General features: G+C 40.5%; 1 protein-coding gene across 2 annotated transcripts in view; it reads left to right on the top strand.

The window, feature by feature from the left end:
- METTL16 (methyltransferase 16, N6-methyladenosine) overlaps positions 1–24,095 on the top strand; it is a 70,252-nt gene extending 46,157 nt beyond the window's left edge. For both annotated transcript variants that reach the window (XM_025476103.3, XM_025476104.3), the window contains exons 7-10: positions 9,225–9,294; positions 10,355–10,444; positions 22,422–22,595; positions 22,724–24,095. In XM_025476103.3, the coding sequence (XP_025331888.1) occupies positions 9,225–9,294; positions 10,355–10,444; positions 22,422–22,595; positions 22,724–23,347 (958 nt within the window). In that variant the 3' untranslated portion in view covers positions 23,348–24,095. The remainder of the gene's footprint in view (positions 1–9,224; positions 9,295–10,354; positions 10,445–22,421; positions 22,596–22,723) is intronic.
- Positions 24,096–24,335: the final 240 nt, after the last annotated feature.

The following is a 24,335-nucleotide window of genomic DNA, read 5'->3' as shown; positions in this document are numbered from 1 at the left end:
TGAGTGGCTCAGTCTGGTAAGCATCTAACTTTGGCTAAGGTCATAGTCTCCACGCCCTAGGATTGAGCCCTGCATCTGTCTCCACGCTCAGCAGGAAGACTGCTTCTTTCTTTGCCCATCCCCATGCTTGTGTGTACGTGCTCTCTTTCAAAAAAATAAAATCTTAAAAAAAAAAAAAACTTTAAAATAAGAAGGAATACCAAAAGGTGAAAAGCCTTGGTCCTACCGCCTTAGAGAATCTCATTACCATGTTTTTTACACATGTACAAAATGTGTGAATAATTTAAACCACTTTTTAAGAAAAATATAGAATAAAAGTTTATTTTTAGCCATGTAGATTTGTAATTTATGGTAGTTTAAATGGTAAGTTTTGAGATTTGGTGGACATTAGGGCTGCTCTGTTGCATGCCTAGGGGCGTTTATTCTGGTAATTCGTTACAGGCAGCAAAATGTTAGGTTCTACAACTAGAGAAGTTTTTAGACTATGCTCATTGCCCCTACATGCCAAAGTTCTCCTGTTACCCATTTCCTGTATTACGGTATTACCCCATTCCTTCAATTATGGTTTATTTTATTTAAAAAGATTTTCCTTACTTGATATAGAGAGAACACAAGCAGGGGGAGCAACAGGCAGAGGGAGAGAGAGAAGCAAGCTCCCCACGGAGCAGGGAGCCTGATGCTGGGCTCAATCCCAGAACCCTGGGATCATGCCCTGTGTGGAAGGCGGAGACTTAACCAACTGAACCACCCAGGTGCCCCAGGTTTGGTGTTGTAAAATAACCAATCCGTGCTAAAATGAACCAGGCCCCTTGGAGAAATGGGTGATTTCAGTGCTGGGTAAGCTCAAGTTTAAATAGAGCCTGTAATGTCTTATAATAACAAAAATAAGCAAGTGCTCAAAAATGACATAAAAGGATATAGGAGCCAGCTGAAATCAAATCTGGGATAATATGATTTCATAATAAATAATGCCAATAATGAATTTTAACCCATTAAATAAAATGAGCAAAAATAAGCAGAGGGGATAGAGGAAAAATTCTTTGTTAAAGTGTAATGCCAACTAATACATGTAGAAGGAAAAAAAACTTAGAAAAATCACCATTTTGTCATCATTATTGTAATAATTGATTCACTGAAGGTCAGCAATAGAAAATTTGAAGAGGGGTGGGGTGTTAATAGTTTCAGAATATCTCCCCACAGATGACTTATAATCACAAAGAAATATGGTAACATTATAGTACAGAAGCCTGGGGGAATCCCACCTCGAACAGGTGATCACCTCTGATGTGCTGCACCCAGAAGGACACAATAGCTCTCTGTACTCTTTACGTCCAGCATGTATAACTGGAATCTAACTGAGGAAACTTCAGACACACCAACTTGAGAGGTTTTGTAAAGTATTTCTTCAGAAATATAAAGGTCATGAAAAGAAGAAAAAAAGAAAAGGCTGAATGAGGAACTGTTCCAGATTGAGGGAGACTAAAGAGACTTGACACGTAAATGAAATGTAGGATCTTAGATTAGATCATGCATCAGGGGAGAAAATTGCCGTGAAGGACATTATAGGAATAATTGGTGAAATTTGAAATGAACTGTATTCCTGATAATAAATAGTACTGTGTGTTACATTTTCTCAATTTGATAACCATTCTGTGGTTATGAAGGAGAATGTCCTCATTTTAAAAATAGAAATGCCAGGGCAGCCTGGGTGGCTCAGCGGTTTAGCGCCGCCTTCAGTCTAGGGCATGATCCTGGAGACCCAGGATCGAGTCCCACGTCAGGCTCCCTGCATGGAGCCTGTTTCTCCTGTGTCTCTGCCTCTCTTCTCTCTCTCTGTGTTTCTTATGAGTAAATAAATAAAATCTTCAAAAAAAATTACACACACACACACACACACATACACACACATATATAAATGCCAAAATATTTAGGGTGAAAGGGGCATGATGGTGTCTGGAGCTAACTCTCAAATGGTTTTAAAAAAGAGCAAGCAAATGGAGGAAAAATGTTCATTGATGAATCTGGATGAAGAGTATATTGGAGGGCAGCCCGGTGGCTCAGCGGTTTAGCGCCACCTTCAGCCCAGGGCGTGATCCTGGAGACCCGGGATCGAGGCCTACATCAGGCTCTCGGCATGGAGCCTGCTTCTCTCTCTGCCTGTGTCTCTGCCTCTCTCTCTCTCTCTCTCTGTGTGTGTGTTTCTCATGAATAAATAAATAAAATCTTTAAAAAAAAAAGTATATTGGAATCATTTGTACTAATCTTCTGTATTCTTGAAATTATTTCAAAATAATTTTTGTGGGACGCCTGGGTGGCTCAGCGATTGAGTGTCTGCCTTTGGCTCAGGGTGTGATCCTGGAGTCCCGGGATTGAGTCCCACATCGGCCTCCTTGCATGGAGCCTGCTTCTTCCTCTGCCTGTGTCTCTGCTTCTCTCTGTCTTCATAAATAAATAAAAGTCTTTTTTTAAAAAATATTTTTAAAATATTTTATTTATTCATGAGAGACACACAGAGAGAGAGGCAGAGACACAGGCAGAGGGAGAAACAGGCTCCATGCAGGAAGCCTGACGTGGGACTTGATCCTGGGTCTCCAGGATCATATCCTGAGATGAAGGCGGCGCTAAACCGCTGAGCCACCTGGGCTGCCCAAAATAAATAAAAGTCTTTAAAAAAAATAATTTTTCTTGAAAGCTACTGTCTCAGAGGACTTGCTAAATGCGGTAATGAGTAGAGTGCTACTTTCATCATTAAAATAGTATAATGGGTTCAAAGTCTCCTGGGTAACTAGATCTTCCTTTTGTTCATTTTTTTCTGCTTGCATTTTGATTAGTTGCCACAGGATACCTGTTAAGAGTATCTAGGATTTAATGGGGAGGCATTTTCTGAAGTGAATTCAGAATTTTAATACACCCTGTTACTTCTTTCTGCTTTTCCTTTAAGAAATATATATGTTGCAGAAAAGTTATTGATAAGATTAAATTTGAAAAGATTCACAATACAGTATTCAGCTTACAGCAAGGGTTAAAAGAAATGTAAACTCTCCCAAGCCTCTATTAACTACCAATGACATATTTAACTGTTTCAAGACTTATGGAGAGCCCGCATGGCTCAGTAGGTTAAGCATCTGCCTTTGGCTCAGGTTACAATCCCAGGACTCTGCTTCCCCTTCCGTTTGGGGTGTGGGGGAGGGGTCCCTGTTCAGCAGGGAGCCTGCTTCTCTCTCTCTCCCCTGCTAGTGCTCTCTTTCTCTCTTAAATGAATGAATGAATGAATGCTTTATATATGTGTGTGTGTGTATATACATATATATATATATATGCTTTCCTTGCTTTCCTTCATCTCCCGAGGAAATGTATAATATCTTTCTTTTGTCTCTGTTCAGGCTATTTCTTAGTTTCTGGTGACTCTGACCTAATCTGCTGATCTTTTTAAGATTTTATTTATTTATTCATAGAGACACAGCTAGAGAGAGAGAGGCAGAGACGCAGGCAGAGGGAGAAGCAGGCTCCATGCAGGGAGCCCCACATGGGACTCGATCCTGGGTCTCTAGATTCACGCCCTGGGCTGAAGGCGTCACTAAACCGCTAAGCCACCTAAGCCACCGGGGCTGCCCAGCACTGCTGATCTTAAAGGAAAGGTTGTTACCCTTTTTATGCTGTTACTGTGTGAGCACTATTTGCTCTTAATTTCTTTATTTTTTTTTCCATCTTGTTCTTAACGTACCAAAGGCTTTTAATTCCTAGTTAGTGATTTCTCTGTTTATATACTGTCTTCTTAAGGGAGCATTTTGCTCTTGTCCCAAACATTTTAAAACCACCAAATGGAATGGACTATACGCTCTAAGTAAAATTACCAAGGTTTGTTTAAAGTAGTTTAAAATTATTTTTTTGTCTTTTCAAAGGGAAAAATGACTGACTAAACAAAAATAGAGACAGTCACCTGTTATTGAATCCACAAACAATGAAGACAGAGTATTGGTTAGTGCATACTGTTTCTATAGCCATATAATAGTATTTCTCATATTTCTATAAACTGATATTTTTATTTATATTATTTAATGTATTAAGTTGCAACCGTATGAAATTGCCAGTGTATTTACAAAGACAGATAAAAAAACATTCTGTGATTGCATTTATATGAACATCTGGAACAGGGCAGAACTATTAAGAGCATGATTGGTGGTCACTAGAGACCAGTAGGGGAGGAAAGACTAGGGAACTTTTTCGCGTGATGTCAAAGTACTATACCTTGATTGTGGTGGGGTTAATGTACACATTTGTCAAACTCATTAAATTATATACTTAAAATTGGATAATTTTACTGTATATGTTATATCTTAATAAAACTGGTATAAATATTAAAATTCTCCTCTCATGTTTCTTGTGTCTTTGCTATCATTTATACATACATATTCATAAGCATACATAATCAAATACATTGCTGTATATTGTTATTTTTAACAAACTGTTAACCTGTTAGATCAATTAAGAATTTCAAAAGTTTTGATTTTTTTGCATTTTTAACCTTCACTTATTTCTTCTCCCTTGTTCTTCATTATTTATTTATTTATTTTATTTTATTTATTTATTATTTTTTATTTATTTAAGATTTTATTTATTTATTCATGAGAGGACCCCCCCCCCCCCCACACACACACACACACAGGCAGAGACACAGGCAGAGGGAGAAGCAAGCTCCATGCAGGGAGCTCGTTGTGGTACTCAATCCCGGGACTCCAGGATCACGCCCTGGGCAGAAGGCAGGCACCAAACCATTGAGCCACCCAGGGATCCCGTGTTCTTCATTTTTTAAATATAGATGAGTTTCTGACCTATATCATTTTCCTTCTTTGTAAGGTCTTGTAAATGTTAAGAGAAGTTCTCTAGAAATTCTAGAGAAATTCGCAGCAAATTCCCTCAATATCTCTATGTCTGGGAAGTCTTGTTTCACCTTCACTTTTGAAGGACAGTTTTGCCGGGTACAGAATTCGAGGTTGGTGGATTTTTTTCCCCCCTCTCAACATTTTAAACATTTCACTCTGCTACTCTTGCTTGCTGGTTTCTTAAGAAAAGTTTGATGTAATTCTTTCCTTTGTTCCTCTATAAAGAATATAGCTTTTCCCCTCTGGTCTCTTTCAGTATTTTTTATCTTTGATTTTCTGTATGTTGAAAGTCATATGCCTTAGGTGTAATCTTTTTGGCATTTTGCCTGTTCAGTGATTGCTTAGCTTCCTGAGTCTGTGGTTTGGTGTCTGACATTAATTTGGGGAAATTCTTAGTCATTATTTTTTCTGTGTCTTCTGTCTTCCTTCTGGAATTCCAGTCACACATATTTTACACCTTTTGTAGTTGTCACACAGTTGTTGGATATTGTATTCTGGTTTTTTGTTGTTTTCCAGTGCTTTTTTTCTCTTTGCTTTTCACTTTTGGCAGTTTTTGTTGAGATGTCCTCAGACTCCAAGATTCTTTCGTCAGCTTTGTCCAGTCTACTGATGAGCCCATCAAAGGCATTACAGTGTTTTTGATCTCTAGCATTTCTTTTTGGTTCTTTTTTAGAATTTCTATCTCTGCTTACGTTGCCCATCTGTTCTTGTATGCTGTTTACTGTATCCATTAGAGCCCTTAGCATCTTTCTTTCTTTGTTTTTTTTTTTTTTTTTTTTTTTTTTTTTTTTTTTTTTTTTTTTTTAAGATTTTATTTATTCATGAGAGAGAGAGGCAGAGGGAGAAGCAATCTTCTCTTGGAGCAGGGAGCCTGGCTTGGAACTCCATCCAGCTGAGCCACCTAGGTGCCCTGAGCCCTTAGCACCTTGATCATAGAGGTTTTAAATTCCTGGTCTAAGGGGCCCCTGGGTGGCTCAGTGGTTGAACGTCTGCCTTTGGCTCAGGTCGTGATCCCTGGGGTCCTGGGATTGAGTCCTGCATCAGGTTCCCCGCAGGGATCCTACTTCTCCCTCTGCCCATGTCTCTGCCTCTTTCTCTGTGTCTCTCATCAATAATAAAAAAAAATTCCTAGTCTGATAACTCCAGCATTCTTGTCATGTGTGGTTCTGATGCTAGCTCCATCTCTTCATTTTTTTTAAGATTTTACTTATTTACTCATAATAAATATATCATTTTATGTGCATAAGGTCATTAATAATTGATATCAATAAAGTCCGCAATTATTATTAGTAAGTCTCAAATTCCGGGGCACCTGAGTGGCTCAGTGGTTAGCTATTCGAAATCTTTCATTTCTATATAAATTTTAGGATCAGTTTATCAATTTCTATGAAAAAGCCTACTGGAATTTTATTGATTTTTATAGATCAAATTGGAGAGAATTGATTTGATAGCTTAACAATGTTAAATCTTCCATCCCAACATGGTATAGCTTTTCATTTCTTTAGATCTTAGGATTCTTTTAGTAGTGTTTGATGGTTTTCTTGCACATATTGTTCATTTTATTCCTAAATATTTCATGTATTTTGATGTTACTGTAAATTAAATTTTTAAATTTTAATTTCTAGTTATGTATTACTACTTTAAGGAAATATAGTTGATTTTATATTGAGCTTTTATCCTGTGACCTTGCTGAATTCATTTATTCTAGTGACTTTTCCCTAGATTTCAAATAATTTTCTACATGGATGGTCATGTCTTCTGTTAAGAAAAACAATTTTCTTTCTTTTTAGTCTGTCTGCATTTTATCACTTGATCGGATTGACTATAATCTCCAGTATGACTTTGATTAGAAGTGGAGAGTGGACATCATTCCCAGTGTTGGGAATGTCATCATACTTTTAACATTTTATATAAGATTTAAATGTTTGAGAAAATATGATTCACTTGTTACTGTTTTGTAGTCTAGTTAATTATGATTATACCCCTTTTCTGAAACACCACTTAATGTCTGCTGCTTGATATTGTCCTACAGGTCACACGTGCTCTGTGTTTTGTTTTGTTTTGTTTTAAGTCTTTTTTCCCTCCTGTGCTTTATTTTGGATAGTTTCTATTGCTGTGTCTTTCTTTTGCAGAGTCTAATATGTTGTTAGTCCCATCCAGTGAAGCTTTCATTTTAGATATTATAATTTTCTTTTTTTTTTTTTAAAGATTTTATTTATTTATTCATAGAGACACACACAGAGAGAGAGAGAGGGGCAGAGGCACAGGCAGAGGGAGAAGCAGGCTCCATGCAGGGAGCCTGACGTGGACTCCATCCAGGGTCCCCAGGATCAAACCCTGGGCTGCAGGCGGTGCTAAACTGCTGTGCCACCAGGGCTGCCCTAGATATCATAATTTTCATGTCTAGAAGTTCCATTTGGTTGGTTTTTATATCTTCCCTCCTCCCCATGTCCATGTTTAGTCATAGAACGTATTTCTAAGAGCTGTTCTAATGTTATCATCTGCAAATTTCATCACCTCTTGTTTCTTGATTTTTTTTGTTTGTTTTTGTTTTTTAAAGACGTATTTATTTTATTTGACAGAGAGAGGGGGAGAGAGTGAGCGAGCCAGAGAGCACAAGCAGGGGGAACAGCAAAGAAGAGAGGGAGATGCTGAGTAGGGAGCCCAATACAGGGCTCCATCCTAGGATGCTGGGATCATGACCTGAGCTAAAGGCAGATGCTTAACCAACTGAGCCACCCAGGCACCCCTCCTGATTTGTTTTTCATGATATATATTTTTTCTTTTTTATCTTGCTTGCAAGTAATTTTGCTGCTGCTTTTAATATCTGGTCATTTTTTATTAGATGTTAGACATTGAAAATCTTATTTTTGGAGTGCTGCATTTCATCATGTTCCTTTAAAGAATGTTAGATTCTGATGCTTACTTAAGTCACTTGGATCCTTTTGAGTTTTGCTTTTAAGCTTCATTAGGGTAAATATAGAGTAGCCTCTAGACCTATTACAAAGCAGTGTCTTTCTAGGACTCCACTAGATAGATGCCCCTTTTATTAACAAGGTGCTTTCTGCTCTGGCCAGTAGAACTGCAAACTAATCTAGCTGTCTGGACTCCAGGAATCAGTAAGCTTATTACTTTCTGGGAATTCTTTTTTTTTTTTTTTTTTTAAGATTTATTTGAGAGGGAATGCAGAGGGGAGAGGGAGAGAGAATCCTCAAGCAGACTCCCCACTGAGCAAGGAGCCCAATGCATGGGTTGGTCCCAGGACCCTGAGATCATGACCCAAGTCGATGCTTAATTGACTGAGCCACCCAGGCACTCCTCTGGGAATTTTAGCTGCATGGAGTTCCATCTCACATGTGCAAATCCTTATTCTGCAAAATATTCCAAGTAACTCTTCTGCAGATGCTCAGAATTCTCTCTCTGTGCATGTCCTTCCTCTCTTGTGTTTTGCTCTTCAAATCTTTACTGCCTGGGCCTTTGAAATGTAATCTCTCACCAGTTCAGGATCATGGGGCTCTGTTTGAGTTTCCTTTCCCTGTATTGCTGCTTGGAAATTTTCTTTAGGCAGCAAGTTCTGTCAGTTACAGGGCTAACTTTGTTTGTTTCTCTCTCTGAGATTATAGCTCTTCACTGCAGTTGTCCAATGTCTAAAAAACAATTATTACACATATTTTGTCAAGTTTTCTAGTTGCTTATGATAGAAAGCATGATAGTTAATCTTTCATAGGCTAAATTCTATTTACCTTTAAAGCAGTTTACTCCATCTTCTCCCCATTCCCTCTTCTAGATATATGTTTACTATAGAAGAGATTGATTTCATGTTTTTTTGAAACACTAATACATATCCTGAAATCATTTGCATATGAGGCCATCTCAAAGTATAGATCCATTCCAGATTTTACAATCTCTGTTAAGATGGTATAGGGGGCTGTTTATACTTTTTTAATTGAAGTTCAATTGAACATAGAACATTATATTTTAAGATTTTATTTGAGAGAAAGGATGCATGTATGCAGGAGTATGAGGATTAGGGTCAGAGGGAGAGGGAGAACTAGACTCTCCACTAGGCAGGGGAGCCCAGCGCTCATGGTCAGGTCAGGGATCATGACCTGAGCTGAAGGCAATTTCTTAACTGACCGAGCTACCCAGGGGCCCTTGTTTTCCTTTGCTAGGTTTGCTCTTTGTCTAAATACGTTATGTACAATTTTTGTTATTGTCACTTGTGACTTAACTCAAAATTGTTTACTATTGCTTTCATTTTGTTCACATGAGAAATGCTTAATTAAAAAAATGTAACCACATAAACAGTGTTTTACTTCTCTGATGTTTTTTTCCCCCTAGGTGGTATAGCTGTATGCTGGGGAAAAAATGCAGCCTGGCTCCTCTAAAGGAAGAACTTCGCATACAAGGGGTAAGGCTTTGTCATTACTATTCTGGTATATCTACTTTTAATGATAGAGTATGGAATTTTCCTTTATACTTTAAAACTCTAAATGTATTTTTTTTTGTTTTATTTTTGTTTATTTTTTAATTTTGTAAAAGAAGCTTTGTATAAATTATTTTTAAAAGGCCTTCTTTGACAATTATAATAGAGAAAAGATGGGGGGAAACAAATGAATAAATGTTAGAGATATACCAGAAATTAAAAAAACCTGGTTTTACCTACCACTGACCCCACATTTGACTCCTTTTTAATTGCAGAAACTGAAGGCTATATAAGTTAAGGGGCTTATTCTGGGTCGCAGATCTAGTTACCAAAGATCGCCTACAACTAGAATGATATTCAGTCCGCTGTGTTTCCCTTTATGGTGCAGTTCACATGAGTTCAGCCCCTGCTTCTCTTTTGAAAAGCAGGTGGCAAATTAATACTGCCCCCTGCCTCCTCTCCCAGTTTATGGGATTTGGGCATAAGTCAGCATGAGCCAGGTGATTTTTCAGAGAAGGGGGTCAGATGTGTGGTCAGTGGCAGAAACCAAGTTTCTGATTTCTGGTTTCTCTCTGATATTGTACTCATCCTGTTTTCCCTATCACACCTTTTCTTTGTTAAAATTCCAACAGCCACAAAGTAGGCCCCTCCCCCCTCCTCCCCCCAAAATCTGACAGAAGGGAGATTGCCAGGCATTATTGGCTCTCTTTCCATAAAAAAAGGAAAGAAAAAAACCAAAACCATTTTAATCACTTACCAGTGGTTTTTTGAAGAGCTGTGTTAATTGGGGTGTTTTGAATATTTGGACCTTCAAGCCAGAACTCTAAATTCTCTCTATTGTTTTATGAGAGGAGAAAACCCACAACTTTGTTGAGAGGTAATTTATTCATTGATTATTAGATAGCCATGCATAACTGTTTCAGGACAGTAGTGTTTGTTAACTGATAAAAAGAAAAACCAGGACATAATTAACTTGAGGCAGCAACCCAAAGCATATTGATAGAACGACTTTAGTTTGATGAGATGACGTGTTTGTTGGTTTCAGGTTCCTAAAGTCACCTACACTGAATTCTGTCAAGGTCGGACAATGAGATGGGCTTTAGCTTGGAGTTTTTATGATGATGTTACAGTACCAGTAAGTAGAGACTTTGATTTAGTTTCTTCAAATGCCAGCGCATAGTGGGTTTTACTAGGTTAGAAATGAAAAATCTTTACTACTTTGGTTTTCCTGAAGTTTGCCTCAATGCTTAGGTCAGAATGGGAAGTGGTTGTGAAACCAGACACAGTCCTAGAAGGCTGACTGTGGTGGCCTTGGAGCCTTTCTTTGTGGGGTTGTGCAACACAATGATTTTTATTCAGCAAATATAAATGAATTAAAAATTCAGGTAATATAACCTGTAGAAACACCTTGCAGGTATAATTATTCTGTTGGATATTCCTTAAGAACTGAAATTGAAGCCTTTATTTTCCTTTACTATTGATACTTTCATAGACTAGCTGTCTCCTGGAGTTACTGGTGAATATAGAAAGTGCTATTTTTGGGTTGCAGGCTTTTGATATATAACATTTAAGGATAATTCCAGTGAAAGTTCTCTCTTAGCTTTAAAATTACCACTAGAATATTGGTCAGTTTTGAAGCTGGGTGATAGGTCTTTTTCTTAGTCTCTCCACATTGCATATGCTTAAGCTCGAACATTTTCTGGGATAGGATGTATGTATGTATGTATGTATTTTAAAGATTTTTTTTTAAGATTTTTTTTTTTTTTTTTAATTCATGAGAGACACACAGAGAAAGAGGCAGAGACACAGGCAGAGGGAGAAGCAGGCTACCCCACAGGGAGCCTGATGTGGGACTCAATCCCAGAACTTTGGGATCATGCCCTGAGTGGAAAGCAAACATTCAACCACTGAGCCCCCCTGAAATTGGATGTTTTAAAAAATAATTTGTTCCACAAACTTCTCTTTGTATTCTGTGCTATTGTATGTAAAGGAAAAATACTTCTGAACTGGTTAGACTGAATAATTTTTCTGGGCTGTACTAAGAGGTGGCAATGGAACAGCATCTGTTTGTTCTCACAGTTCCTTCACAAAAGTGATTGACCTTGTTACCTGGGGCTTCCCATCTTTAGGTTATGCACACAGTGCTCGGAACTGTACTCCCTATTCCCATGGTATTTGTGGAGGCCTAGTATCTGGTCCTTCAGGTACTCCTCATCCCCTGGCCATATAATATGCTTGTTTTGGGAGCTCCTCTCCCAAAGTCTTAGTTGCACTTGGTCTTTCAAGTCATCTTTTTTTTTTTTTTTTTAATTTTTATTTATTTATGATAGTCACACACACACACACAGAGAGAGAGAGGCAGAGACATAGGCAGAGGGAGAAGCAGGCTCCATGCACCGGGAACCCGATGTGGGATTCGATCCCGGGTCTCCAGAATGGCGCCCTGGGCCAAAGGCCGGCGCCAAACCGCTGCGCCACCCAGGGATCCCTCTTTCAAGTCATCTTAAATGTTGCTGTGTCTATGAGCCTCTTCCCCTTCTCTCATAGGGCAGAGGATTAGAGACATGTGCAGAACTACAAAGGGACAATTTGCAGATGGCTCTAGAATACATGAGCTCAGCTTTAAAACTGAGCCTGTCCTTCTCGTATTCCGCTGGGTGTGCTGCTAGGTGGAAATAAGTCTCCCAGTCAAGTTTGAATGATCTACCCGGTGGAAGCCCATATCCACCTCTGTACAATGCAATGGGGAAACTAGAGGTTAGTGTCTGAAATGTTCACTGTTTAAAAAGATGGTGCTGGTTTTTTGTTTTTTTGCTTTTTATATATATATATATTTATTTATTTATTTACTTATGATAGACCTAGAGAGAGAGAGAGAGAGGCAGAGACACAGGAGGAGGGAGAAGCAGGCTCCATGCCAGGAGCCCGACGCGGGACTCGATCCCAGGTCTCCAGGATAGCGCCCTGGGCCAAAGGCAGGCGCCAAACCGCTGAGCCACCCAGGGATCCCTGTTTTTTTCTTTTTTCTTTCTTTTTTTTTTTTTTTTTTTTTACCTCCCCGTAGGATTACCCTTTCTGTCATTTTCTAAAAAATTGGGGCTTTCACCCCAAATTGTTAAAACCATTAGTACTGTCCTGGGTTATCCCTGTGTAGATACTGGGTTATCCCTCTGCAGATGCTAACATTGGCAGGAAAGTGGAACTGTGCCTATTGGCACATGCTTTCTGTTTAACCTGCTTCCCACATTTGTTGGCAGGTGGAAGAGCTTATAATGGGCTCTGGCACTTTCCTTGCCATCTCAGAGCCCAGAGTCAACCTTTGCCCTTTGGATTAGTAGCTGTTTCAGATCAAAATAACAAAGGGCGGTGTGTTAGCAAAATCAGCTTATTTTGAGAAGGAACCTTCTCCCTCCCTGTCATTAGGCCATCCTTGAGCCCTGTTCATAGTTTCAGCCATCAAAGAATGCCTCTTGGAGATTGCTGTAGGTTTCTCCCTTGCCAGAGAGAGTACCTCCCTCCCCACCGATACCCTCAATCCAAAGCTGTTAATAATGCCTTCCCAAGTGTTCCATTATGTGCACTTAAACTGCTACAGGGAAAATGGCAATTTCTGATTTGCAGTAGCCCAGCAACAGTTTCTTAGCACTGGTTCCTTTGATCAGCAGCTGCTTTCCCAAGGGTAGTCCCAGGGCACTAGTGAGGTTTTCAGTGGGCTATCCTCTTGATTCTCCTTCCCTTCACCTGGACCTCTTCCCCACCCCTTGCGTTTTGAAATGCTCACCTGACTTTCTCCCCTCTTGCTGCTGCTGTTAGGGATGGGGAGGTAGAAGCATGCTGCTTGCAATGCGGGGAAGCCAAGGACTAGAGCTAGCTAGGTAGAAATATTGACCTACTTCCCCACCCCACCCCCACTCCAGCTTTTTTAGGGTAAATGTGCAAGTTACTATGGCAACTTCTGTTTTCACTTATCTCAGGCCCACTGACTCTGTTTCTGCTAGTGCTGAATGCTAAAAAAATTTTGATTCAGGTGCCTATACTAAGTCCATTGCTCTTGTCTGGATTTATTTTAGCAACAAAAAGATGAGTCCTAGTGTTGATAGAATTTTTGTACAATCATTCCTGACTGATGATGAATATAAGGAAGCATATTGTGAAGACTGTTCTTTACAGATTTAACAAGCCGCTTAGAATGCCTCTTTGTCCCAGCTTCTCCTCTAATTGCCCAGGGTGTTAGCTTTGCTTTGCTTTCAGAAATTTAACACTTGTTTAAATAAGAAGGAAAAATAGTGTGGTCCCAGTAAGTTGTGCACTCTTGGTACGAGCATTACCCTAGAAGTCTGGTTTTAAAAAAATTATCTCCTGTGTTCAAGACATTCCTTTTAAGTCTGGAGACTTTCTGTCTAGGGAGTAAACTTAGAGGGCCTTTTTTTTTTTTTTTTTTTTTTTTTTTAAGATTTTATTTATTTATTCATGAGAGACAGAAAGAGTGAGAGAGAGAGGCAGAGACACAGGCAGAGGGAGAAGCAGGCTCCATGCAGGGAGCCTGACGTGGGACTCGATCCCGGGTCTCCAGGATCATACCCCGGGCCGAAGGTGGCACTAAACCTCTGAGCCACCCGGGCTGCCCTTAGAGGGCTTTTGAAAAGCAGATGGAGGGAAGGGGTCAAATTAATCAGGTAACCTTGTTAGCAGAGCTGGGGTCTCCTGGCAGTGATGTGGTTACTACTGCATAGCTTTCACACTGGTTCTAGATAGAGATTCGGTGTAGGGTGCCACAGGGGGATGACAACTGGGGGCAGATAATCAGGTTAGTACTTCAGGCCTTGTTCTCATTTTAACCAGAGATGATCTGCTTGCATTGATATTATATATTGATTTTATTTCTTGAACGGATTCTGCTGTTAAATGGTTTGAAAACCAGTACTATACCAGTCTATAAAACAGATGCAACCAGAGCCAGGCTCTGGCCAGTCCTTCCAGAAGGACTCTCTTCCTAGTTATCTTATGAAGTGTGATCTTCATTGTGATAATACCAAAGAAAGAAGACACCATTTTGTCTTTACAATGGCAAGTTTTATGGGAGGGAAACACACACAAAGCATTGCTACAGAATTATATCTGAGTAAGTGCTGAAATGAATGGTTGGGAGTAAAGGAGTTCCCAGTATGAAAGCAGTTCTGGCTGAGCAAGTCAGAGCTGACTTGATGGAGGAGTGGTCAGTGTCTGACTGGTGCTCAGTAAGTTTTCTTTAAATGTTAAAAAGAATGGTGTAAGATTTGTACTAAGGTGTGTAACATTGTGAACAGGACATTAATAGGCCCAATAGATTTGAAACACTGGAGATGGTCATTCTTGTTACTTGAATGCATCACACACATTGTGTCATTTTACTTAAACCTGGCAACAATCAAGTGAAATAGTAGTATCCTTACTTTCTAGATGAGGAAACGGGGCTCTACAAAGTCAGGCTAGTCCTCAACCATGCTTACATAATTATTAATTTGTGTTGACCCATGACTCACCACAGCAGTCTCAAAATTAATGTTACCATCAACAGAATGATATGTGAAAATAACTATTTTGTCATTTTTACATTTCTTAGGTCCTTGAGGGCTGTCTTGTGATGAATTTTAAAGTCATTTGGAATGTTTCTTTGTGGGTTTAGGCTGCTAAATCCATACACAGTTAGGTTCATTTGTTTCATTTCTTAGGGATTTCTTTTTGTGAGCTATTTAATTTTGTAGTTGTGAAAGATACATGGTTTCAAAGTCAAATCTCAAAAGACCTATAGTCAGTAATCTAGGTTCTCTTGTCTCTTTGAAACATCCTAATCCCTCACTGCTACATGGTTCATTATAATTTATTCTTAGTGTGTATGCACAGGCATTTTAACATAGGATATATACATGTAGGGTTCAAACCACCATGACTAGATGGCTCAGTTGGAAGAGCATGTGACTCTTGATCTTGGGGTCATGAGTTTGAGCCCTATGATGGGTGTGGCGATTACGTAAAAAAAATCTTTTTATGTATTTATTTAGTGGGGAAGGGCAGAGGGAGAGAGAATCTTTTATTTATTCATTCATTCATTCATGAGAGACACAGAGAGAGAGAGGCAGAGACACACAGGGAGAGGGAGAGGCAGGCTCCTTGCAGGGAGCCTAATGCGGAACTCGACCCTGGAACCCCAGGATCATGCCCCAAGCCGAAGGCAGACTTCCAACCACTGAGTCACTCAGGCTGAGCCACCCAGGCATCCTGGAGAGAATCTTAAAGCAGTCTCCGCCCTGCTGGGTGTGGAGCCTGACATGGGGCTCTATCCCACAACCCTGAGGTCATGACCTGAGCTGAAATCAAGAGGTTGGATGTTTAACCAAGTGACCCATCCAGGTGCCCCCCCCCCACCAAAATCTTTAAAAAATATGAAACAACCCTTCTTAGATAGCGTTCCACATAGACTTTTCTCCCCCTTGCTTTTTTACTTTTTACTATTTTTACATATACCCCGGGATAATTTCAGGACATTTTATTTTATTATTATTATATTGAAGTAATCTCTACATCCAGTGTGGGTCTCAAGCTCACAACCCCTGAGATCAAGAGCCACATGTTCTTTGGGGTGCTTGGCTGGCTCAGTTGGTAGAGCATGTGACTCTTGATCTCATGGTTGTGAGTTTGAGCCCTGCATTGAGTGTAGAGATTACTTAAAAATAAAATCATTTAAAAAGAGAACCACAGGATGCCTGGGTGGCTCAGTTGATTAAGCATCTGCCTTCAGCTTAGGTCGTAATCCCGACTGGGGTCCTGGGATTGAGCCCCATATCAGACTCCCTGCTTGGTGTGGAGCTTGCTTCTCCTCTCCCTCTGCTCCTTCCCCCTGCTCACTCTCTCTCCAGCTCTCTCTTTCAAATAAATAAAATCTTTTAAAATAATGATAAAGAGTCATATGTTCTACTGGCTCAGCCAGCCAGGCACCCCGATTTCGGACATTTTAAACAGTAACCTGTCAGATTAAGATAGCAATGGAAATGTCCACTGAACTGCTTGTTAATAAGGAAGTTACACCTTTAGACAACAAAATATTCAATCCACTTCATGGCAGCAGAGCTGATACACGTTCAAATAAGGCATAGCGGGAAAGCTAGTCTGACTGTCCTTCCTAGCACACCTCCTGTCTTTATTCTTGTCAGGGGTCACTGTTGGCCCCTTGGCTCTCTTTCTCCAAATAGTGAGAGCCTGTGCAGAATCACAGCTCCTAGGCATTTGGCTTGTTCCTGGAGGACCGGGGGCAGCAGCCGTTCAGAGTGTGGCAGAACAGCAAGGACTCCACTGCAGTGGCCAAGAGCAAGAGCACTCCTTTGCCCTCAAGACCATTCTGGAGATTGCTCTGTCAAAATAAGGAGGCTATGACTACATGCTTAGCAGTTGCCTAGTGAATGGCTCTCTTCTTTTCCTGCAGATACAAGGGAGAACTTAACTGATTTCATGTAGTTTGTGGCTTCTCTGGGATTTTTGCCTTAGTTATAATTAACAACAGGCAGCATAGCAGATGCTACGTGGATTTATGTCAAGTATGTACCTCATTTGAAAGGCTCTTGACTGATTGTACCATTGAGATCTAGAAATGAAAGTGAGAGTGAGGATTTAAGAGTTGTATAGACAGTCCTGCTAGGTAAAGTATATTTTAAAATTTTAAGACTGTTTTTGTTTAATTTATGGTTTCAATCTAGTGCATTTTTAAGGATGCAACAAAATAACACTTGAGACCCATCCCCATTGATTGTTATTCAGTAAATCCTTGTCATTCAAAAGATACAAAGCCAATATCCCTAAAGGGGTCTGCAGTTCCTCACAAGACTTCTTTCATATTGTGCTTTCAGCTGGAGAATACAATAGTACATCTTTTTTTTTTTTTTTTAAGATTTATCTATTTATTTATTCATGATAGACATAGAAAGAGAGAGAGGCAGAGACACAGGCAGAGGGAGAAGCAGGCTCCATGCAGGGAGCCCGATGTAGGACTCGATCCCGGGCCAAAGGCAGGCGCCCTAGGCCAAGGCAGGTGCCAAACCACTGAGCCACCCAGGGATCCCCCAATAGTACATCTTCTAATTCAAAGTCAGTTGTAAGTTCACCTCTGGTTCTTCATATTAAACTGAATTAGCCATTATAAGAAGTGATTTTGTTTTATACTTTAAAATGTTGAATTATGGGCAGCTTAGGTGGCTCAGCGGTTTAGCGCCACCTTCAGCCCAGGGCATGATCTGAAGACCTGGATCGAGTCCCATGTCAGTATGCATGTGTCTCTGCCTCTCTGTCTCTATGTCTCTCATGAATAAATAAATAAAATAAAAAATAAATAAAAATAAAATGTTGAATTATGTATGATACCTTGCCTGCTTAAAGTACGTTAGACAGTGTAGCACTCTTCATTTAAAATATTTGTGGTAGGGGGATCCCTGGGTGGCGCAGCGGTTTGGCGCCTGCCTTTGGCCCAGGGCGCGATCCTGGAGACCCGGGATCGAATCCCATGTCGGGCTCCCGGTGCATGGAGCCTGCTTCTCCCTCTGCCTGTGTCTCTGCCTCTCTCTCTCTCTGTGACTATCATAAATAAATTAAAAAAAAATTAAAATATTTGTGGTAGGGATCCCTGGGTGGCTCAGCAGTTTAGCACCTGCCTTTGGCCCGGGGCTAGATCCTGGAGACCTGGGATCGAGTCCCACGTCGGGCTCCCGGCGTGGAGCCTTCTTCTCCCTCTGCCTGTGTCTCTGCCTCTCTCTGTGTGTCTTTCATGAATGAATAAATAAATAAAATCTTTAAAAAAATAAAATATCTGTGGTAAAATAATAAGTAAAATAGGGCAGTCCGGGTGGCTCAGCGGTTTAGCGCCACCTTCAGCCCAGGGTGTGATCCTGGAGACCTGGGATCGAGTCTCATGTTGGGCTCCCTGCGTGGAGCCTGCCTCTCCCTCTGCCTGTGTCTGTGTCTCTCTCTCTCTCTGTGTCTCTCATGAATAAATAAATAAAATCTTTTAAAAAAAAGTTAAAAATAAATAAAATAAAATATTTGTGGTTTAGGATCATAAGCATATTTGCAAAGTAAGTTCATCTTATTTGGAAGGAAATAGCTTCTATTTACTTGTGTAGTGACACAGTATAAAATTACGTACTACTAGAGACCTGTAGGGTTGAATTTAACTATTTCTCAAGGCCTGCTCCTATATTTTACTCTAGCCCTGCCTACCAAGAAATTTCAGTACAAACATGTGGGGGAAAGGAATGATTTCTGTAAGCCAAGATTATGTTAAACTTTAATTATTTAAAAACTTGAATGGGATGCCTGGATGGCTTAGCGGTTGGGCACCTGCCTTCGGCCCATGGCATGATCTTGGAGACCCAGGATCAAGTCCCACATCAGGCTCCCTGCATGGAGCCTGCTTCTCCCTCTGCCTGTGTCAATGCCTCTCTCTGTGTGTGTCTCTCATGAGTAAATAAATAAAATTAAAAAAAAAAACACAAAAAAAAAAAACCTTGAAGAATTTCTAGGGGCCCCTGGGTGGCTCAGTTAGTTAAGCATCTGACCCTTGATTTCAGCTCAGGTCATGATCTCAGGGTTGTCGGATTGAGCCCCAGGAGTCTTCTTTTCTCTCTGTCTCCTCCCTTTCACTCTGCCCCGCCCCCTGGTCTTGCGCACACATTTTCTCTCTCTTTTGCTCTCTCTCAAATAAATGGATACATCTTTTAAAACATGTTTAAAAACTGAAAATTTCCGATCATGGAGACCCGGATTCGAATCCCACGTCGGGCTCCCGGTGCATGGAGCCTGCTTCTCCCTCGGCCTATGTCTCTGCCTCTCTCTCTCTCTCTGTGTGACTATCATAAATAAATTTAAAAAAAAGGAAAAAACTGAAAATTTCTTGAGTATGAATTATCTGTCTCTTGAGTGCCTACTTTCTATAATAGAGTAAAACTAAAACAGTCCTGGAATTACATATGTGTGTATTAAAGCAATTTACTAAAGGGACGCTGCGTGCCTCAGTCAGTTGAGTGACCAACACCTTTTTTTTTTTTTTTTAAGATTTTATTTATTTATTCATGAGAGAAACACACACAGAGAGAGGCAGAGACAGGCAGAGGGAGAAGTGGGCTGCGGGACTTGATCCTAGGACCTTGGGATCACGACCTGAGCCGAAGGCAATGTTCAACTGCTGAGCCACCGTGCCCCGAATGTCCAACTCTTGATTTTGGCACAAGTTGTGATCTCAGGATCACGGGATAGAGCCCAACTAACTGACTCTGTGCTTAGTGGGGAATCTACTTGAGATTCTCCCTCTCTCTCAAATAAATAAAATCTTTAAAGCAATTCACAAATATTCAGAAGTACCGGATTTATCAGTTGGCCACTATACATGAAAAACTGTGGCCACAATGCCAGGTAAAGGAGCTGTATGTGAGATACAGAAGTTTTCATTTTCATCTAGGGGTAACAGGGTAATAAATTGTCTATTTTGTTATTTCCAACTCCTTCAGAACTTGGAAAGTGGATCCATGATAGAGCTCTTATTAGGTTCAGTAAGGATGTATTTCTCTCCTTTAAGTTCTACAAATGATGAGTTCTTTCTTTTGGAGAAAGAGTATTGTAGGCCGTCTGTAGCATGACAAATTAAGAAACAACAGCATCAAAAGCTTAAAAGAAAAAAAAAAAAGAAACAAAACGTCTTCACTTTGCTCATTGGAATTTGTAAGCACAAAGGATTACCATCTCTATCAGAAGAGATAGCCAGCCACTGTCCTTTTAGCCACATTCTTGGTGATCTTTGGGGTGCTGGGTGGGCTGTCAGGGATGATCCTGTTACAGTGACCTGTCCATGGTAACAGCCTTGGGTATTGGAAAGTAGGATGGGGAATCTGGTTCTTGTCCCCCTCCCCCTCCCGCACACCACCATGTTTCCTCCTCTGAAGTATAATAATCATATTTTAAGTTCCTTAGAGAAAAATGTGAGGTTCTCAGTAGACTGTAGAAATTATCTTTCTTATGCTGACTGAGAAATAACAATAATTCTGTGTTAATTTCAATATGAGTTTGTCTCATCTTGTCTGAAACATTAATTGAACGAGTTCAGACTCAGAGCTTGAAGTCTGTGATTCCTTTTTCAAGAGCAGGTTCTTACTCATATATGTACCCTTTGTTTTTAGTTCTTTCCTTTCCTTTTTTTTTTTTTAAGATTTTATTTATTTTACAGAGAGGGTACAAGCAGGGGGAGAGGAAGAGAGAGGGGAAGAAGCAGACTAACCACTGAACAGGGAGCCCGATCCCAGTACCCAGACATGATGACCTGAGTCCAAGGCAAACACTTCACCCACTGAGCCACCCAGGCACCCCTGGTCCTTTTCTTCTAAGCTTGTTTTCTAGTCTTAATTTCCTTTTTTTATTTTTAATTTTTTTAGTTAATATCTGGTATAAAGGGAAAATATAGATTATTTCTTAGAAAAATGATCTAGCATAGGAAAAACTAGCTATTTTGTTGTTATGTGTATTTATGAGATGTGGAGTTGCTGGTTAGTCCTTCCAAGGCCTCACCTTTGTGTGTATATGCATGTGCTCTGTCCCTGCTTCCAGGTAGAGTTGCAGTTAGCAAAAAGCACAACTCAGGGACTGCTTTTTGCAGGAAAAGGTCTTCAAAGCTAACTCTTTATGAGCCTTTCTCTTTAAAATCCTTACCTGCTCATTTTGACCCTGACCTTTAGAATTCTCTTAATTTTTTAACGTTTTGATACATTTTGCCAACACAAACAGGTCTGTCTCTTAAAGTGTTCATAATATACCTGGGCTTAGCTAAGAGTCATTTAAAAAATTAGGAAATTTTTATTTTAAAGAAATAAATTTTAAATCCAGCAATATCATTTAGTTTTAAAAATGGAACTTGAGTCCCTCTAGTGGGTAAAGTATAACTCACTTCCTAAGCTTGACATAGAAAGATGACAGTCTTGAAGTATGTAGAACTAGCTTTTTTTTTTTTTAAGATTTTATTTATTTATTCATGAGAGACACACACAGAGAGGCAGAGACACAGGCAGAGGAAGAAGCAGGCTCCATGCAGGGAGCCTGATGTGGGACTCAATCCCTGGTCTCTAGGATCACACCCTGGGCTGAAGGCGGCGCTAGACCGCTGAGCCACCTGGGCTGCCCTAGAACTAGCTTTTAAATCCACTCTTCTGGGATCCCTGGGTGGCGCAGCGGTTTAGCGCCTGTCTTTGGCCCAGGGCGCGATCCTGGAGACCCGGGATCGAATCCCACATCAGGCTCCCGGTGCATGGAGCCTGCTTCTCCCTCTGCCTATGTCTCTGCCTCTCTCTCTCTCTGTCTGTGTGTGTGACTATCATAATAAATCAATCAATCAATCAATCAATCCACTCTTCTCATCACTGCTGGTATCTCCTTTTCAAGCAGAGAGGCAGTGCTCACCTTAGCCATTGGCTTGCTCCTAACATTAGCCAAGATCCGGCAGGCCTCCTTCTCTGCCCATGTGATCTTAATGACCCTGGTCATTCTTCGCATGTAATCTCACAAGCTGTGGCTAACGAGCTGCTTTCCTTCAGGCCTCAGCAAGTATAGACTTAGACTACATACAGATGGTTTTAAATCATGCAGTTCTTATGGAAGAGAACATGGTGCCCCCAGGGTCCTTTAGCTGCCATGAAATAGATAATTATACAGGCATGTGTTGGGCACAACACATAGGTTAAGGACTTTTAGTAATCAAAGGGTGTTATATACTGGAGGCCTGAACATGGCATGGTATGGCGAAGAACCTGGGTTTGGGGTTCACTACTAACTTTGCCAGTTACTAGCGTGTGACCCTGAGCTGGTTATTGGTTATGTATCTTTGTATCTTAGTTTTCCCTTCTATAAAATGGAAGAGATAGTAAATCTATTTGGCAGAGTTGTCTTAAGCATTGAAAATAAACATGCGAAGGCCTTTGTATTTTTAATAGTCTGCATTTGGTAGTAAAAGTCATGGAAATGTTCCCTAGCTGAGTTCATTATAATGCATGAGATTTGATTATTTGGATAACTTTCCCTTCTTTCCCCATGCCTTCTCTTTTTTTCAGTCACCACCCAGTAAGCGAAGAAAACTAGAGAAGTCAAGAAAACCTATTACATTTGTAGTGTTGGAGTCTGTGATGAAAGAATTGTCCCTCAAAGCATCTTCTCTGGGTTCTGAGACAGTAGAAGGAATAGTAGTTGTAACAGCATGGATTGAAAAAATCCTCACCGATCTGAAGGTACTTGGTTAAGCCCATTGAAGAAGTACTTACAATATCTTTTTTCTCTTTTATTTCTTTGTTTGTTTAAAGGAGTTCTGAGAGGAGAAAAGTAATTTCCTTTAAAACCGTATTTTTCCTCCAAATAGGTACAGCATAAGCGAGTTCCCTGTGGAAAGGAAGAAGTTAGCCTTTTTCTGACAGCAATAGAAAACTCCTGGATTCATTTAAGGAGAAAGAAAAGAGAACGAGTGAGACAACTGAGAGAAGTTCCTCGAGCTCCTGAGGATGTCATTCAAGCCTTGGAGGAGAAAAAGTCCACCCCCAAAGAGTCTGGCAGTAGCCAAGATTTGGCCCAGGGCACCCAGGAGAGTATCTCATGCAGGCCTGCTGTACAGGAAGGCGAGGCTACCACTGTTGAGGGCCATTGCTCAAGCCAGGATCTGCTTTCCCAAGAAGAAAACCCAGAACCTGTGGAGGATGAAAGGAGTGAGGAAAAGGGAGGGATAGAGGTTTTGGAGAGTTGTAAAGGCTCTAGCAATGGAGCCCAGGACCGAGAGGCTCCTGAGCAATTCAGCAGTCCAGTGTCTGAAAAGCGGAGCCATCTCCAAGGAGTGGCTGGACATTACCTATTCAAGTGTTTGATAAACGTAAAGAAGGAGGTGGATGATGCTTTAGTTGAAATGCATTGGGTTGAGGGCCAGAACAGGGATTTAATGAACCAGCTTTGTACCTATATACGTAACCAAATTTTCAGGCTTGTTGCTAGTTAACTTCTTGCACAGTTGGAAAGGTTTTTGTAAAGCAGCTTGCTTCGGGGTGACAAGATGCATTCCACCATAGGCCCATTGATATTATGTGCAGTTATCTTTAAAAAATAAATAAATCTATTTTAAAATCTCTCCACCCCCCTTTTTAAAGTTATTGGGCATATGGTAGTTCATGAGGAAAAATTGTTACCAGCATCAACAGAAAGCTGTCAGGAGGGATTTAAACCTGACTTAAGCTGATCACCTTAGCTTTAGGCTAAGGCCAAAAGATTGTTTTTGGAGTCTGGTCTTGGTCTGAACTACCGAGCATCCTGTTCTGTCATTTATAGTCGTTTCTTGAGGACGGGTGGCTTTCTCATTCTCTAAATGGAGGCAGTACACCAGACAGATAGGCCCTGTGCCCAGGGTATACCTCTGCATCAGTCCTGAGGAAGGAACTGGCCTAATGATAGGTGGTGAGAGAGTCAGGGAGAAAGCTTAGTAATGCCAGGAAGAAGGACTGAACTGGGAGGGCCCTGGAAACGTCACATTCCTGACTCACGTCTGTTTTGATGCTGCTTATTTCAGAAATGGAATTAGGTAAGCAAAACTCCCATACGTGACCGAGACACAACAGAATGAAGCCATACCCCTTCTTCCAACCTGTTTGAAAGTACTGTTTTGTAGCAGTTTTCCTGATGTATGATTTTTTTTTTGACGTTTGAAGTGGAGCTTTGTTTTATTTTTAATATAAGCATATTCACAATTGAAATCTGTCAGTTCTGTTTGAATCCTGGGATTCGGGGGAATATTTTCGTAGCTTTGAAGGGGTAAGTGACTAATGATAGAACTAAGAAATGGAACGAGATAGATATGAGCAGTAGGTTGCTTAAGAACGTCTCCTCTATTGACAGAGAATTTGTAGCTGATCAAATACCACTTTTTGTGGGCTTCCTTGGAATCCCTTTGGTGCTTAGGTTGTTTGCACTAGAGGATTCTGAAGCCAGGGTGA

This window comes from Canis lupus, chromosome 9 (assembly GCF_003254725.2).
Source record: "Canis lupus dingo isolate Sandy chromosome 9, ASM325472v2, whole genome shotgun sequence".
NCBI lineage: Eukaryota > Metazoa > Chordata > Mammalia > Carnivora > Canidae > Canis > Canis lupus.
Note: the sequence above shows the minus strand (reverse complement) of the source record. Positions and strands in the feature narration are given on the sequence as shown.